The sequence below is a fragment of the Zootoca vivipara genome, chromosome 13, assembly GCF_963506605.1.
Source record: "Zootoca vivipara chromosome 13, rZooViv1.1, whole genome shotgun sequence".
NCBI lineage: Eukaryota > Metazoa > Chordata > Lepidosauria > Squamata > Lacertidae > Zootoca > Zootoca vivipara.
Genome location: NC_083288.1, coordinates 35,832,714 through 35,847,532, shown reverse-complemented (window position 1 = coordinate 35,847,532; position 14,819 = coordinate 35,832,714). Strand labels below are relative to the sequence as shown.

At 45.9% G+C, this 14,819-nt stretch overlaps 1 protein-coding gene across 2 annotated transcripts in view; it reads left to right on the top strand.

Moving 5' to 3' along the window:
* Positions 1–14,446, top strand: part of TNNT1 (troponin T1, slow skeletal type) — a 119,563-nt gene extending 105,117 nt beyond the window's left edge. For both annotated transcript variants that reach the window (XM_060281635.1, XM_035135968.2), the window contains 9 exons: positions 1,432–1,453; positions 2,804–2,864; positions 3,547–3,663; positions 8,050–8,127; positions 9,842–9,955; positions 12,317–12,426; positions 12,857–12,947; positions 13,065–13,105; positions 14,180–14,446. In XM_060281635.1, the coding sequence (XP_060137618.1) occupies positions 3,565–3,663; positions 8,050–8,127; positions 9,842–9,955; positions 12,317–12,426; positions 12,857–12,947; positions 13,065–13,105; positions 14,180–14,225 (579 nt within the window). In that variant the 5' untranslated portion in view covers positions 1,432–1,453; positions 2,804–2,864; positions 3,547–3,564 and the 3' untranslated portion in view covers positions 14,226–14,446. The remainder of the gene's footprint in view (positions 1–1,431; positions 1,454–2,803; positions 2,865–3,546; positions 3,664–8,049; positions 8,128–9,841; positions 9,956–12,316; positions 12,427–12,856; positions 12,948–13,064; positions 13,106–14,179) is intronic.
* Positions 14,447–14,819: the final 373 nt, after the last annotated feature.

Genomic DNA, 14,819 nt, shown 5'->3' with positions numbered 1-14,819 from the left:
TTCAAAAAGTGAAAATACGGACACAAAAGTTGTTGAGAATTATTATTATTATTATTATTATTATTATTGGCCAGATGCGTATGCCGACATGGGTTGCATACCTGTCCGGATTTTCCTGCTTTCAACTGCAGTATTCTGGGTATGTCCACATGTACGGCAACCCTAAACTAGTTGTATTATGGTTTGATATCATTTTAATATCTTTGAAGAAAGCAATGGACTTCACTCTCTTAGCCCTTTGCTCCCTTCACCCAACCATATGAACTAACAGCAGAGTTCCATTCAAAATTAAATGAGACGGACATGTCTCAGAAGAGTTTTCTGAGAACTGTTGGAGAATTTCACCTTACTCCTCCCTAAAAAAAAAAAAAAACCCACAACCATTGCCCCCCACCTCCATTTCACAACCACCAAACATCATGAATAATTTGGGGAGGCTGTTTTAGACCCATCTCATGCTGGGTGGGGCTGATGAGAGTCCTAGTGCAAAATGTTGGGAGGGCACCAGGATGGGGAAGGTTGGCATCAGCCTCTGTGGACTATAGTCCACCAGCTACATCAAGTGTCATCCTCAGAGTTACAGATGGATCGATAGGCAAAGAGACCTACTATACTCTTCGATGGGTTGCTGTTTGTCTGCTGTAGATATTTCAATTGATGTTTTAGACCAGGCATCCCCAAACTTCGGCCCTCCAGATGTTTTGGACTACAATTCCCATCATCCCTGACCACTGGTCCTGTTAGCTAGGGATCATGGGAGTTGTAGGCCAAAATATCTGGAGGGCCACAGTTTGGGGATGCCAGCAGTAACCCCACTGCCATGCATCAACTCCTTCGTCACGACACAATTTTGGTATTACATTCTTCATTTCCTCCAGTTCAACAACAATCTATAACTTTCAAATTGACCTGCAGTCAGATACCGGTATACCATATTTTTCCATGTATAACACGCCCCCGTGTTTTGGGGGGAGACTCCTAATTAAGAATATGGTGGGAGATTGCCCAGACTTATTGAGCTTTTGGGGGGAAGGATTGCCCAGATTTGTTGAGGCCATCACTTTGCAGAGGGGCACGCAGGACAGCTGGAGGCAGAACGATTGAATTCTCAGTGTGGGCATCTAATTCTTGGAAGCAGGGAGGGCCCCAGAGACAGTGCCTTGCTGACAACCACAGGGATCTAAGAAGCTACCTTATTACACCAAGTCAGCCTGTTGGTCTCTCTAGCTCCTTACTGTGTACACTTGTTGAGTGACAGCATCTCTGCAGGGTTTCACGCAGAAGCCTTTCTCAGCCTCTACCGACAGACACCAGCTCCCCAACCCCTCCTCCTGCCCTCCAGAGTTTTTGGAGCTGGCTATCTTTGTACAGCCCATTGACGGTTTGTTCCGCGTCTGTTAATGACCATTCTTTGCCTTCTGTTTCTCGCAGAGGAAGAACGCCCCAGGCCCAGGTAAGCAACAGGTATAAGGTGCCTCTTCCGCAGAAATTCATTGACCACAGGACCATTGGATGCTGACGTTCTCGCTGGAGGGCGGAAGAAGCAGTGTGTACACAAAAGCAGAGTTGCCGCCATTCCCCTCCCCCCTCCTGCGTCTTTGTAAGTGACATGACAGGCTGAAAGTCAAGAGGGTTTTCTGCCCATGGTGTTATCATCACGGTGAGGGAAGGCAGTAATTATTGAATCACTGCCTAGAATGTCTAGTTTTTAAAAGGCCCCGAAACCTTTTGAGAGTTTCCCACCCCCACCACCACTATAATTTTTATTAAATTTTCTGTTTTACATTTTAGAATATTCAATATCAATGACATCCCTTCTTCTCTTTCCATGGTTCATTTTGCTTAACACAAATCCCTGCATATTTTATATAAACTAAACCATTCAGTATTCCATTATTACATCCATCAAATCTTATTTCCACTGCTGAATTTATCTTAATGCCGCCCACATTTTCAAATGTACATAATTTTCCCCCATATATTAAATAAACATTTTCCAATCTTCTTTAAACATACGTTCTTCTTGTTCTCTTATTCTATATGTTAGGTCCACAAGCTGCGTATATTCCTTCAGTTTAAGTTGCCATTCTTCTTTAGCTGGGACCTCTCTCGTTTTCCATTTTTGGACTAACAAAACACAGGCCGCAGTAGTGGCATACATAAATAACTTTTTTGACACCTGGCAATTTCTGTGAAACCTTTTGAGTGTTGAGGGGCTTTGATTGTATTTATTTTTTTAACTGTTGATTCTGTGGAGGCTTGATTAGATTAGATGATTAATCTCATAGTGATCATGTCGTTGGGAGGAGATGGTTTTTTACAAAAAATAAATAGGCTATGACTTTTCGTGTGGTCACTAGAGCAGCTTGTTGTGACTGCACTGATGTTTTTACAATTAAATTCTAATAGTCTAATAATTAAATAGTTGTTTGTCTATTTGATGTGCATTTCTTTTTTACTGTACGTTGCAAAGAGAGGGTTAAGGTGATGAATAAATTTAATAAGTATTGATACTTCTATAAGAAAAAAAAGACAACCCCACACAAAATTGGCACTTGGAGATTCTGCTTTTTGATACGCAAGTTTAAAAAGTCTCTCTCCCCTTCCCCCAAAACAAAACACAATCACAGCGATTCATTTTAGCTCTGACATGTCTAATTCAAGTGGTAGCAGAGATTTGTATTAATTTTTGGCAGGGTTTTGGGGGGGGAGGAGGAGGTCAGTAGTATTTTCAGATATTAACTATATTCTTATTTCCTTGTCTGTATTATTTGTTCCTTGTCTGTATTATTTGCACACAAAGGCCGGTGGTTCCACAGTTGGCTCCTCCCAAAATCCCTGAGGGGGAGAGAGTAGATTTCGATGTGAGTGTTCTGTTTTATTAAAGTGTCCTTAATCCCCACTTTTTCTTTTCTTTTTTGCATCACTTCCCAGATAGCCCCAAGCCTTTCAAACAAACAGCCTCTGCCAATAGACCAGCCATTTAGCCAACTAGCACAGATGCCCTCCTCAGTCAGCCTTAGTAATTAAATTGGTTCTCACGTGACATACTGGGGACCTGGTTCCTAGGGTTGCCTGATGCTCTTCTAGCAACTATAAACACGTGGTGGCAACAGCAGCTCCACCTACAGACAGGAGCTGGTGATAATGCGGATCTTTCCCCCCGCCCCCATGGGTGAAAAACAAGGTGGTTCTTAAGTGGAAAAATAGCTGGAAATGAAAATTTAACCATTAAACAGTCCTTTCTTCCATTTATATTTGCTTTTAATTTTTAAAGACAGTGCCTGCAGTGTGTAACATGTGCTTTAGCCTTCACTTATTAGAGATAGTGGGCAAGCAGGCACTAGGAGACTTGTGGTCTGTCTCTGTGCGAGACCGAATGTCCTCCTGTTCTGTTAGAAATCCTGCAGCAACAAGTAGAATTTTCCTCTGCCGTATAATACCTTTCAAGGGTCTGCCCTAGGCCAGCCCACAGAGACATGCACAGGACGGTCTGGGTGGCTTTCATACCCTTCAAGCTAACCTCTCCCTCTGCCTGATGGACAGGACATCCACCGCAAGCGTATGGAGAAGGACCTCTTGGAGCTGCAGACCCTCATTGATGTGCACTTTGAGCAGAGGAAGAAAGAAGAGGAGGAGCTCGTTGGTCTCATGTCAAGGATTGTGAGTTCTTTCTCTTTTTTGTATATAGCTTTTATTAGTTTTCTTTTCTAACAACAAATATCAAAATCATTTTCAAACACACATTCCACATTCCCACCCACCCTTCCCGTTGACTTCCTTCAGCTTCCCCTCTGGTTTGTTACATTAAATGATACAATCTGCTATTCCTTATCTGTCAAAATGTTCTTAAAGGATTGTAAGTTCTGGGCAGCAAAGGATTGTGGGTAGCTGGGAACAGCGGAACGTCTGGTCAGTGTAGACACACACACACTTGTATATTGTGTGTAGACTGGCCCCCATTCATTTCACATTACTGTCCACCACTGAATAAATCTCCCACCAGTTTCATTCTCTATTGTTGTTGTTTAGTCGTTTAGTCATGTCCGACTCTTCGTGACCCCATGGACCATAGCACGCCAGGCACTCCTGTCTTGCACTGCCTCCAGCAGTTTGGTCAAACTCATGTTCGTAGCTTCGAGAACACTGTCCAACCATCTCGACCTCTGTCGTCCCCTTCTCCTAGTGCCCTCAATCTTTCCCAACATCAGGGTCTTTTCCAGGGAGTCTTCTCTTCTCATGAGGTGGCCAAAGTATTGGAGCCTCAGCTTCAGGATCTGTCCTTCCAGTGAGCACTCAGGGCTGATTTCCTTAAGAATGGATAGGTTTGATCTTCTTGCAGTCCATGGGACTCTCAAGAGTCTCCTCCAGCACCATAATTCAAAAGCATCAATTCTTCGTACCCTCCATATGTTTTTGGACCGCATCTCCCATTATCCCTGACTGTTGGCTATGCTGTTGCGACTGATGGGAATTGGGAGTCCAAGAACACTTGGAGGGCCACAGATGTCCCCATCCCTGCATTGGGTGGGTCATTTGAAATTGGTCAGTAGTCCAACAGTTTACCTGCTCACAACATCTACTTCTAAGGGTGCCGTGGCAACCACATAGTGGTTTTTCCTTTGTTTAATTGTAGGCATGGGAGGCAATGTCCACTGGCATACATTTAAGGCACTATTCCACCCCTTTGACCAGGCATCCCCAAACTTTGGCCCTCCAGATGTTTTGGACTACAATTCCCATCTTCCCCGACCACTGGTCCTGTTAGCTAGAGATCATGGGAGCTGTAGGCCGAAACATCTGGAGGGTCGCAGTTTGGGGATGTCTGCCTTTGACAGTCATGGCTTCCCCCACTTGAATCCTGGACCCTGTTGTTTGTTTAAGGATGCTGGGAATTGCAGCTCTATGAAGGGTAAATAAATTTCCCAGGATTCTTTGGGGAAGACATGACTGTTAAGTGACACAGATGGGCTTCAAATGTATAGCTTGGGTGTGACTTGGGAATGTAGCCAATGGGAGCTTTAATTCTCTCTCTCTCTCTCTCTCTCTCTCTCTCTCTCTCTCTCTCTCACACACACACACACACACACACACACACACTTGAAATGAAACCACCACCACCCATCTTGCAATTAGGAAAAACAATTCCACTGGTATTCTTTAACCCTTTCTCCATGTTATTTTTCTGGTACCTGTCCCACCACCCACTGCTATTTGTTCCACTTGAGAAAACATATCGGTACAGATAGCTGCTTTTTTCAGAAATTTAAAGAGACTGGCAGTTCAGGGATCTTCGTTGCCATGTCCAGTTTGGCACTAAAAGACAAATGCTGGGTTGGGGAGGGGTATGGGGGGGGCAATGATAAGAAATGCTGACGGCTAAGAAGCTGCCCAGAGGGGGAAGAGGTTTTTTAAGGTTACACAGAAAGGCAAATTTTTATACAAGAGAGAGACGCAACCTGTTCTTCAAGATTACATCGAAGGGTCTGATCTGCTTGCCCCTTTACAGGCGACTTGACTTGCAAGCGTATGTTGATTCACCCAGCAGTGGTGTAGATAAGGAACTGAGAGGTATTTTTAAGAGACATTTCAAAATGTGGGTGAAATGTATTCGTCCAGTTCCACAGACATATGGGAAATGGCCTTTCGAAATATAAATTGGCACACTTTGAATCGTGTAGCTGCATCCTGTGTTGCAAATCATGTAGCGGGCTGGATGTTGAGCGAGATAACCTCCAAGGTTCACTTGCAAAGCCTATGATTCTAGGGGTCTGTTTCAATGTTTCCAAGCCACAATTCAAAGTGTTGGTGCTGACCTTTAAAGCCCTAAACAGCTTCAGCCCAGTATACCTGAAGGAGCGTCTCTACCCCTACCATTCAGCGCGGACACTGAGGTCCAGTGCCGAGGGCCTTCTGGTGGTTCCCTCACTGCAAGAAGTGAGAGAACCAGGGAGAGGGCCTTCTCGGTGGTGGTGCCTGCCCTGTGGAATGCCTTCCCATCCGGTGTCAAGGAAATAAGTACTGTAACACCTGAAGGCAGCCCTGTTTAGGGAAGTTTTTAATGTTTAATGCTGTACTGTATAGTGTTTTTAATATTCAGTTGAATAAGAAAGTTAGAAAAGCCGTTCTGGCTACCAAAAAACAGGAAAGACAAAATCATACACAGAGTACCAGACTGTCAGGGACTGTACAGAGGAGGAATGGTGGAGACCCCCCCCCCCGCCAAACCTTCCAGAGAAAAGGAAGACAGTAGATTTACAACAGTGGTTTGAGGAAGGTCACAGCTCAGAGGTAGATGAAGAGCAGAGTTGGGCAATAATGGGAGAGGGGGGGAGCAGAGCTGGAGTAGCTGGCTGACATGTTATCACTAGAAAGCATTCCAGACCCCCCCCTTCTCCCAGAACCTGGCGAGCAATGAAAGTAGGAGAGCAAAGGCCTCAGAGACAAATGGCCCTAAGCAGCCACCGTAAGTTGGGTGGTGCTGTTGACGTTTGAGGAGAGAAGGGGGAGGGGGAGTTTACTAAGCGTTTCTAAGCCTCTCTCTGTGAATATTGAATAAAAGACTTTGGTAAGAACTCTCCCTGTTTTGTCTATTCCTGGTAGCCTACTGTGGGGGTGGGGGTGGGATCAGATTCCCTGAAGCCTGACACAGATGCAGCCAAGAAAGTCACAGCATGGAAGAATCAAGGTGTGGGTCTAAAGGACGGGTGGGGGAGCTGGTGGCCCTCTATATGCTCTTGGAGTCCTCCAGCTCCCACCACGACAGGGAGCGAGGCCAACGCTTAGGGGTGATGACAGCTGCAGTCCGGTGAGATCCGGGTGCAGCGGTGTACATAGGGGGTTGGTCATGTTGGCCCCCGCCAAGGTCCCAAGCACAGGGAGACACGAAAATCACGCCTCTCCACTCTGGCTTGGAATGACTAGGTGCCGTCTGCCCATCCGCACACTGCCCAGGCCACTCCTTCACTGCTCTGGGTAGCCAGGCAAGGTGTGCAGGCTCCTCTTCCAAGGGTACAAGGGAGCTTAGGGGCACCTCTATCGGGGGAGCCACGGTTTCCCCGTCCTGCTCTCAAGATATGCAGGGGAATCGTGTGCAGATCTGTGCAGTATGAAAAGGCTTCTATGGAAGCTTATCCTCTCTTTCTTAAACCACTACCTTCTCCTTCTCTCCTTTATTGCTTTCGCTCCTTTCATTACCTTTTTGACCTCCCCCGCCTCCTTTTATTTTATTTTCCCCTCTTCCAGGCTTAGCTATTTGGCCATCTCTTTCTTGGGCGCATGGAAATATGAACAGTGCTCAGATCTGCAAAAGGCTCCTTTTTAAAAAAAAGACCTATAGGTTCAAACTTTTACAAACAGGTGGAGTCTGAGACAGATGTTAGCAGCTGGAAAGAAGGGGCGAAGTCTATGTTTGGGATGGATGCACTTTGGAGGTCTAGGATCTCTCTCTCTCTCTAGGGCAGCTTTGCCCAACCTTGGACTCTCCAGATGTTTTTGGACTACAGCTCCCACAAGCCTTAGCCAGTGTGGCATGCTCAAAAAGACAAAGACAGACCATGACTGCTGTTCTTTGCTCCCACCTAGTGGTTGGTTAGCTGTGTAGGTATAAGATCTTAAATGCTGAATCTCTTGCAGAATCTACTGAAGGACATTCAGATGTTGTAGGTTGTGTGACAAAAAGAGTGCTGGTCCCCTAGCACTGGAAAAAAGAGAAATAGCCATATATGTACATGGTTATCCCAAGTGACAAGGGTGTTCCACAGGACCATTCAGGGTAAGGAGGGAAGAAAGACTTCACGGGTACCACGGCATTCACGCTCTCTGGGTTGGCAACCCTTGGACTGCCACATCCCAGATAGGTGCCTGTCTGGCCTTTGCTTACCTCCACCCAGCAAAGGAGAGCTTCCCATTTCCCAAGTTCTGTTGTTGAACAGCTCTTACTTTTCAGAAGCTTCTCCTGCCTAGTAGTTGGCGTTGTTTGCAAAGTCACTTTCACATTTCTCCTTGAGCACCGCAAAGGTCTGAGCCATTTCTTGTGTCCTTCGGTAGGAACATCGGCGGGCAGAACGCGCTGAGCAGCAGCGGGTCCGCACTGAGAAGGAACGGGAGCGGCAGAACAAACTGGCCGTGAGTATCGCCATCGCCTGGCAGCTTCCCATTCCAGCTCACGGGTGGGGAACCTCAGGCCAGGAGTCGAAGGCGGCCCTCCAGGGTTCTCTGCCTGGCCTTGGGGACTCTCCCCAAGCCACACTTCTCACCAATTCCATTTCATATGCCCTGTGTCTGTTTTTGCCTGGCTGGAATGTACCGTATTTTTCGCTCCTTAACACAGTTTTCCTCCTTAAAAGTAAGAGGGAATTCTGTGCGTCTTATGGAGCGAATGTGTGGTCCCTGGAGCCGAATTGCCCAGGGGTGAAAGGCAGGTCGTGCTTTCTTTCTTTTTTTAAAGAAAGGGTTAAAGGCTAACAAGAGGGAATGAGCTGAAAGGAACCCGCTCAGCAGCTGATTGCAAGAGATTGGGGAGGGAGATAAGGGAGTTAGCTCCCTTCCCGCCCTGCCCAGGCCCCTTGCCCAGGCCTCAATTGTTCTCTGCAGAGAGGGGCTGTTTGTTTGCCAAGGACATGTGACTGGCTGATTAGATTATCTGTCTGGAAACTGTAGAAATGGGTCCCTTTCCTAGAGAAGCTGCAGAACTGTGAGTTGAACCCCATAAAACAGGATTTCCCCCCCTTTGCAAGGTAAGCTCAACAACTTTAAGCTGATCCTTAAAAATGGAGCTTCCCCCCTTTGCAAAAAAGATGCACAACTGTGAGCTGCCCCCCCCAAAAAACGGGGCTTTTCCCATTTGCAAAAAAAAGCTACACAACTCTGAGCTGATCCTCAAAAAGATGGAGCTTCCCCTCTTTGCAAAAGAAGCTTCCTCAAGTATTTAATGGGGGGCAAAGGCACCTAGGTCTCTAGGAGTTGGCTGCTATGCCTAGGACAGGCATCCCCAAACTGTGGCCCTCCAGATGTTTTGGCCTACAACTCCCATGATCCCTAGCTAACAGGACCAGTGGTCAGGGATGATGGGAATTGTATTCCAAAACATCTGGAGGGCCGAAGTTTGGGGATACCTGGCCTAGGACAATTCAAGAAAGCAATTTTTTTCCCCTTGTTTTCCTCCTCTAAGAACTAGGTGCGTGCTATGGTCAGGTGTGTCCTATGGAGCGAAAAATGCGGTATGCCTGAGCTCCAGAAGTCCCTCTTGGTTTCCTGGACAGGCAAAGAGGGGTGTATAAGGCCTGGGCATAGAAATTACATACCGGTGCTGTTTTTCTGGGAGTACCCAAGGGTACACAGCACCCCACCCGCAAATGTTGAAAGTGTGGCACTTACTGTAACAACTTCATGGTGGGTACCGGCACCTTTTTCTATTTAAAACAAAAACCATTTGACATACCAAATAACTCTCCCACTTTAAGTGGGACATCCTAGATTTACTAGCTTCCAGGATGTGCCCTTTTGGCTCCCACGAGAGCAGGGCACCGAAAGATGCCCATTTTGGGGGGTCATGATCTTGTGCAAGTCACGTGGCTCCCACAGGAGTGTGGTCCTGAAAGATGCACATGCTGATTTGACTTGGTGACACGTTGGAGAGTATGAAATGAGCCCACTCTACAAAAGGTGAGATTTACATTGGTTGCTTCGCCCACATTCCCCCCCCCCCCGCTGCCGCCCACCACTGTTGTGTGACCGCTTGGTGGCGGCCCAGTTGGGGATGTGACCCTCAATCTGAAAAAAGCTTCCTTGCCCCTGTTCTGTCATTGGATAATGGATTCGACACGGTTGCCCTGTGCAGGAAGAGAAGATGAGGAAGGAGGAGGAGGAGGCCAAGAAACGAGCAGAAGATGATGCCAAGAAGAAGAAAGTGCTATCCAATATGGGTGCTCATTTTGGCGGGTACCTGGTAAAGGTAAATAGTAAGGAGGGATTTACTATTTTGGCTAATCACAGTCTTTGCTTTGCTTTGCTTCCTAATATTTCAATCACTTGCATGCCATCCAATTGGACCTGTTCTAGAGGTGTACAGTACTAGCTAATTCCTCACTGCAAAACCATAGCTTCATACCGTGTTTCTCATATTTTAAGGCATCCCTACAAAATAAGGCATGGCAGGATTTTCCTGAGGTGGAAAAAATATAAGGCATACCTCGAAAATAAGCCGTACCGGGTGGTGGAAGAAGGTCTGTGGCAAAGAAGGGTTGCTGCTGCCGCGTTAACCCCCGAGACCTGGCTGCAGCCATAGCGTGCAGCCCCAGAACCCGGCTGTAGCCTTTGCGCACCGCGCGCGGACACCCGGGACCTGGCTGTAGCCTCAGCGCGCAGCCCCAGGACCCGGCTGCAGCCTTTGCACGCAGACACCCGTGACCCGGCTGCAGCCTCAGCGCGCGCAGCCCCAGGACCCGGCTGCAGCCCCTGCCTGCCGCGCGCGCAGCCCCAGGACCCGGCTGCAGCCCCTGCCTGCCGCGCGCGCAGCCCCAGGACCCGGCTGCAGCTTCTGCCTTCCGCGCGTGCAGCCCCAGGACCCGGCTGCAGCCTTTGCCTGCCGCGCGCGCAGCCCCAGGACCCGGCTGCAGCCTCTGCCTGCCGCACGCGAAGACCCAGTGGGAGCAGGTCTGTGGTCTGTACAGATACCGGTACCGGTACTTAATTAAAAAATAAGACATCCCTTGAAAATAAGCCATGCTGTGTTTTTTTCAGGAAAAAATTAATATAAGACATGACTTATAATATGAGAAACACGGTAGTAGAGAACGTGCTTTGCAGGGCGGGGGGGAGTGTTGCTATAGGATATTTTGTGTTTCTTTTTTCTCCTTTTTGATTTGTTTGCCTTTTTTGAAACAATTTTAATTTGATTTTACAAGTGTAGAATTATGACAATACAAAATACATATCCATCTTTAGAGATTTCTCTGAATCTCTGGACTTCCTTCCTTCCCATCCATGGGTCCAATGGTCAACCTTTTTGACTACATATTATTCCATAATCCATGTTTCATGTCACGCCATTTTGTCCACAGTATCTGCTACATTACAAGTGTTATTGCAATCCTCCTAATGTTTTCATCTGCTTACAGTGGTCTCCCAGATAAATTATAATTTTTTCCCCATTCTTTATTAAAGTTTTGGGGGTATTTGGTGTTTCTAACAGGGAAAGGGAGATGTGGGCTGAACAGTCTGGAGACACCAATTTCACCCTAACCCCAAGGATGAACCTTATGTCCACCTTATCTAAGCAGGTTCATCCTCTGCAACTATTCTCAAGCCTTTGAGAATCTGTTTCCCACCTGATCTTCTGGAAGGGACGGAATATATAATAGCACCGCGATGCCATCAGGTGGCTCTTTTCACAATTGCAGCCACCATCCCTTTCCTGCGATTCGGTCTGTCGGGGGTAGAGATATATCTGTAGCTGATCCAGGTGTTTCTGGACTCCCAACTAGGGATGGAAGAATCTGTCCATCTTGCTTCTCTCCCTTTCCCCATTTTTCCAATCTTCATTTTGGTCCTTCACACTGCAGCATATCTCATACACACACACACACACACACACACACACACACACATATATATATATATAATCTTGGAGGTGGTGGTGGGATCCCAATGGAAATTCTTCATCATTTTACTGCAAATTTCTCCTAATGGATTTTATGTTATTTTCACCAATATATTCACCGATGTGCACAGTTTCCCTTACCAAATACATGCATTTTTGTAAACGTTGTTTGGCTGGAGAACGGCAAACTTCAGATGAGCGCCAACTTTTGAAGGGTAGCTGTGTTTTGGTTTGCGTATTGTTCTGGAAAGTTTGTAAGCAGCTTGCAAACACAGTAAAAATACCAAAAAAAAAAAAAACCACACACACAAAAAAAAAACCCAGTTACAGTAAACACTATGAATAAAAACCTAAGAAACAAAAGCAATTTAAGCAAATAAAAGACAGTTCTCACAGATCCTTCCCACACCAAAAGAGGCCGCAAATACTGTATATTCCTGCGTATAAGACTACTTTTTAACCTAGGAAAATCTTCTCAAAAGTCGGGGGTCGTCTTATACGCCGGACCGTATTTCTTATACGGCGACAATATCCCAAACTCTATATTTTAACTGGAAAAGTTGGGGGTTGTCTTATACGCCGAGTCGCCTTATACGCCAGAATATATGGTACTTTAAAAGCCTTCAAATTAAGGGTCAAAATCCTGGTTTTAAAAAGTTTTCCCCTAGGTGATTCCCTTTTGCGCACACTTCCCACCTGGGTTCTCTCTCTTAGGCAGAGCAGAAACGTGGAAAGAGGCAGACAGGCCGTGAAACGAAGATCCGGATCTTATCGGAGCGAAGGAAGCCGCTCAATGTAGAGAACTTAAGCGAACAACAGCTGAGGTTGGTAACAGAGCAGAGCTGCATGGCAAGACTGGCGCCCCAAGGGTCCCTTGCAGGGGTCCCTCATAGGAGAGCCCCCTTGACCCTGCCCCTCCTCCTCCTCCTCACCATTGCAGCTGGCTTCTTTGGGTGCTTCACGCTCTGGCCCAAAGGGGAGAAGCAAGCGGGCACAGCAGTGGCGGGGAGGAGCTCTGTCTGGCAGCCAAGATGAGGCAGAGGACCACCATCAGTTGACAGCAATGGCAGGGAGATTCATGGAAGGAGGGGACCAGGGAAAGTGGCGTGGCCACCAACAGTTCTTGGCACTGTTGAGAGTCTGGCCAGGGAGGGGCATGAGGGATTTTGGAGGGGTGGCAGAATAAAGGGTGTTGTTGTTTTTTAATCAGAGAAGTCCCCCAAACCCCAATCCAATTTGCCTCTCTCTGTCCAGGGACACAGCCAAAGAGTTGCATGACTGGATCAATCAACTAGAATCAGAGAAATTTGACCTGATGGAAAAATACAAATGTCAGAAGTATGAGGTAAGGAGGGAGGAAAAAGAAATATACTTTTGGATATACGGAACTTTCCCTGGTGCCAAAGTGATATTAACATCAATTTCCCTCTCTCGGTGTTGTGTGTTTTCCCTTCCTTTCCAGATCAATGTTCTTTACAACCGCATCAGCCACGCCCAGAAATTGTGAGTGATCTTCTGGTTCCGGCAGCAACACACACACACAAATTACTCTGGCCTCAAATCCCATTACCCACCCACCCACTGCATGTTTTATAGCCTTGTGCATTTTCACAACTGGAATCCACAGTGTGGAAACGGCTTGAGAAACAGGTTCCAGTGTTCATGTGGAACTGTGCATGAATTCATGAAGTCCACACATGCCAGGTTTATCAAATGTATTTTAAAAACCCTCTTTTTGGCATCTGCTAAGGACATTTTTGTTCAAACAAGCTTACCCAAATGCTTAGGAAGTTGAGGTCATTTTAATCTGTTTCAGCGTTTTTGTATTTTAAGGTTACAGGTAGGTAGCCGTGTTGGTCTGGATCGAAGTAAAATAAAAAAAATTCCTTCAGTAGCACCTTAAAGACCAACTAAGTTTTTATTTTGGTATGAGCTTTCGTGTGCATGCACACTTCTTCAGATACTGAAGAAGTGTGCATGCACACGAAAGCTCATACCAAAATAAAAACTTAGTTGGTCTTTAAGGTGCTACTGAAGGAATTTTTTTTATTTTATTTGTATTTTAACTTTTGTATGTTTTAAAGTACGGCTGCAATTTTTTGATTTTCTTGTTATATCTTTATGTAAACTGCTTTGAGGGTTGTTGTTGTTTTTACAATCAAACAGCATATAAATTTTCTGGAATAAATAGATAAAATACTATTTTGGAGAGCTGGAATGCAGGTCACCAAAATCTCAAGATCTGCACCAATTGGAAGCTGAAATTCAGCTGTAGTATTCTCTCAAACTTTAACATTTCATATCTGGAAGTTTGTTATGTCATATTTTGGTCTTGTGGCTTCTTAGCTTGAGTTTCCCTCACAAATTATATTTCAGATACATATATATGCAGACAGTACACAGAGCTTGGTGTCAATCTTCATAGATAGATGACAGACAGACAGACAGACAGACAGACAGACAGACAGACAGACAGATGATAGATAGATAGATAGATAGATAGATAGATAGATAGATAGATAGATAGACAGATGGTGAGTGTGGATATTTTACAACTTGTACATTTCTTCCTTGCAGCAAGAAAGGTGCTGGAAAAGCCAGACTTGGTGGGCGCTGGAAATAAAAAAGAAGACGCCTACCTGCCTACAATTCATGCAGAAATCTGGGAGCCACAATTGATTGCAGCATCCCATTGCTTCCCCTGCCCTGTTTTATGTTGAAAGTTGACCAGCCTGCCCTTTGTCCATTCTTCTTCACCCCTGTCATGTGTGCCTGTAACAAGCTCTTTGTCACAAGCCAGACCCAATAAACCAAACTCTCCCCTCTGTGGTACCTCCCCAGTGAGTACAGCCTTCCTGTGTTTTATTGGTGGAAAGAATGTAGAATCTCCTCTTTCTATCTTTCTCCTCACTTTCCAGAGAAGCTGCCTTATACTGAGTCACACTTCTGGTCCATCAAGCTCATTATTGTCTACACTGACTGGCAGCACAATGACGATTGCTCCAAGCACGTTAAAACTTGGTTAGATTAGCATTTGCCCTCTTCCACCTTTAAGCAAATGTTCCCCCCAAAAAATACTTAGGCTACAGTAAATTGCAGACCCTTAGCTTTGCGAATAAATGAATAGTTTCCAGGCCTTACAGCAAACAAGTCTCCATCCACTGGAAATAAAATGAAGGGGGGGAAAAGGTTCCAAGCAATTTGAAAAGAAAAGTAC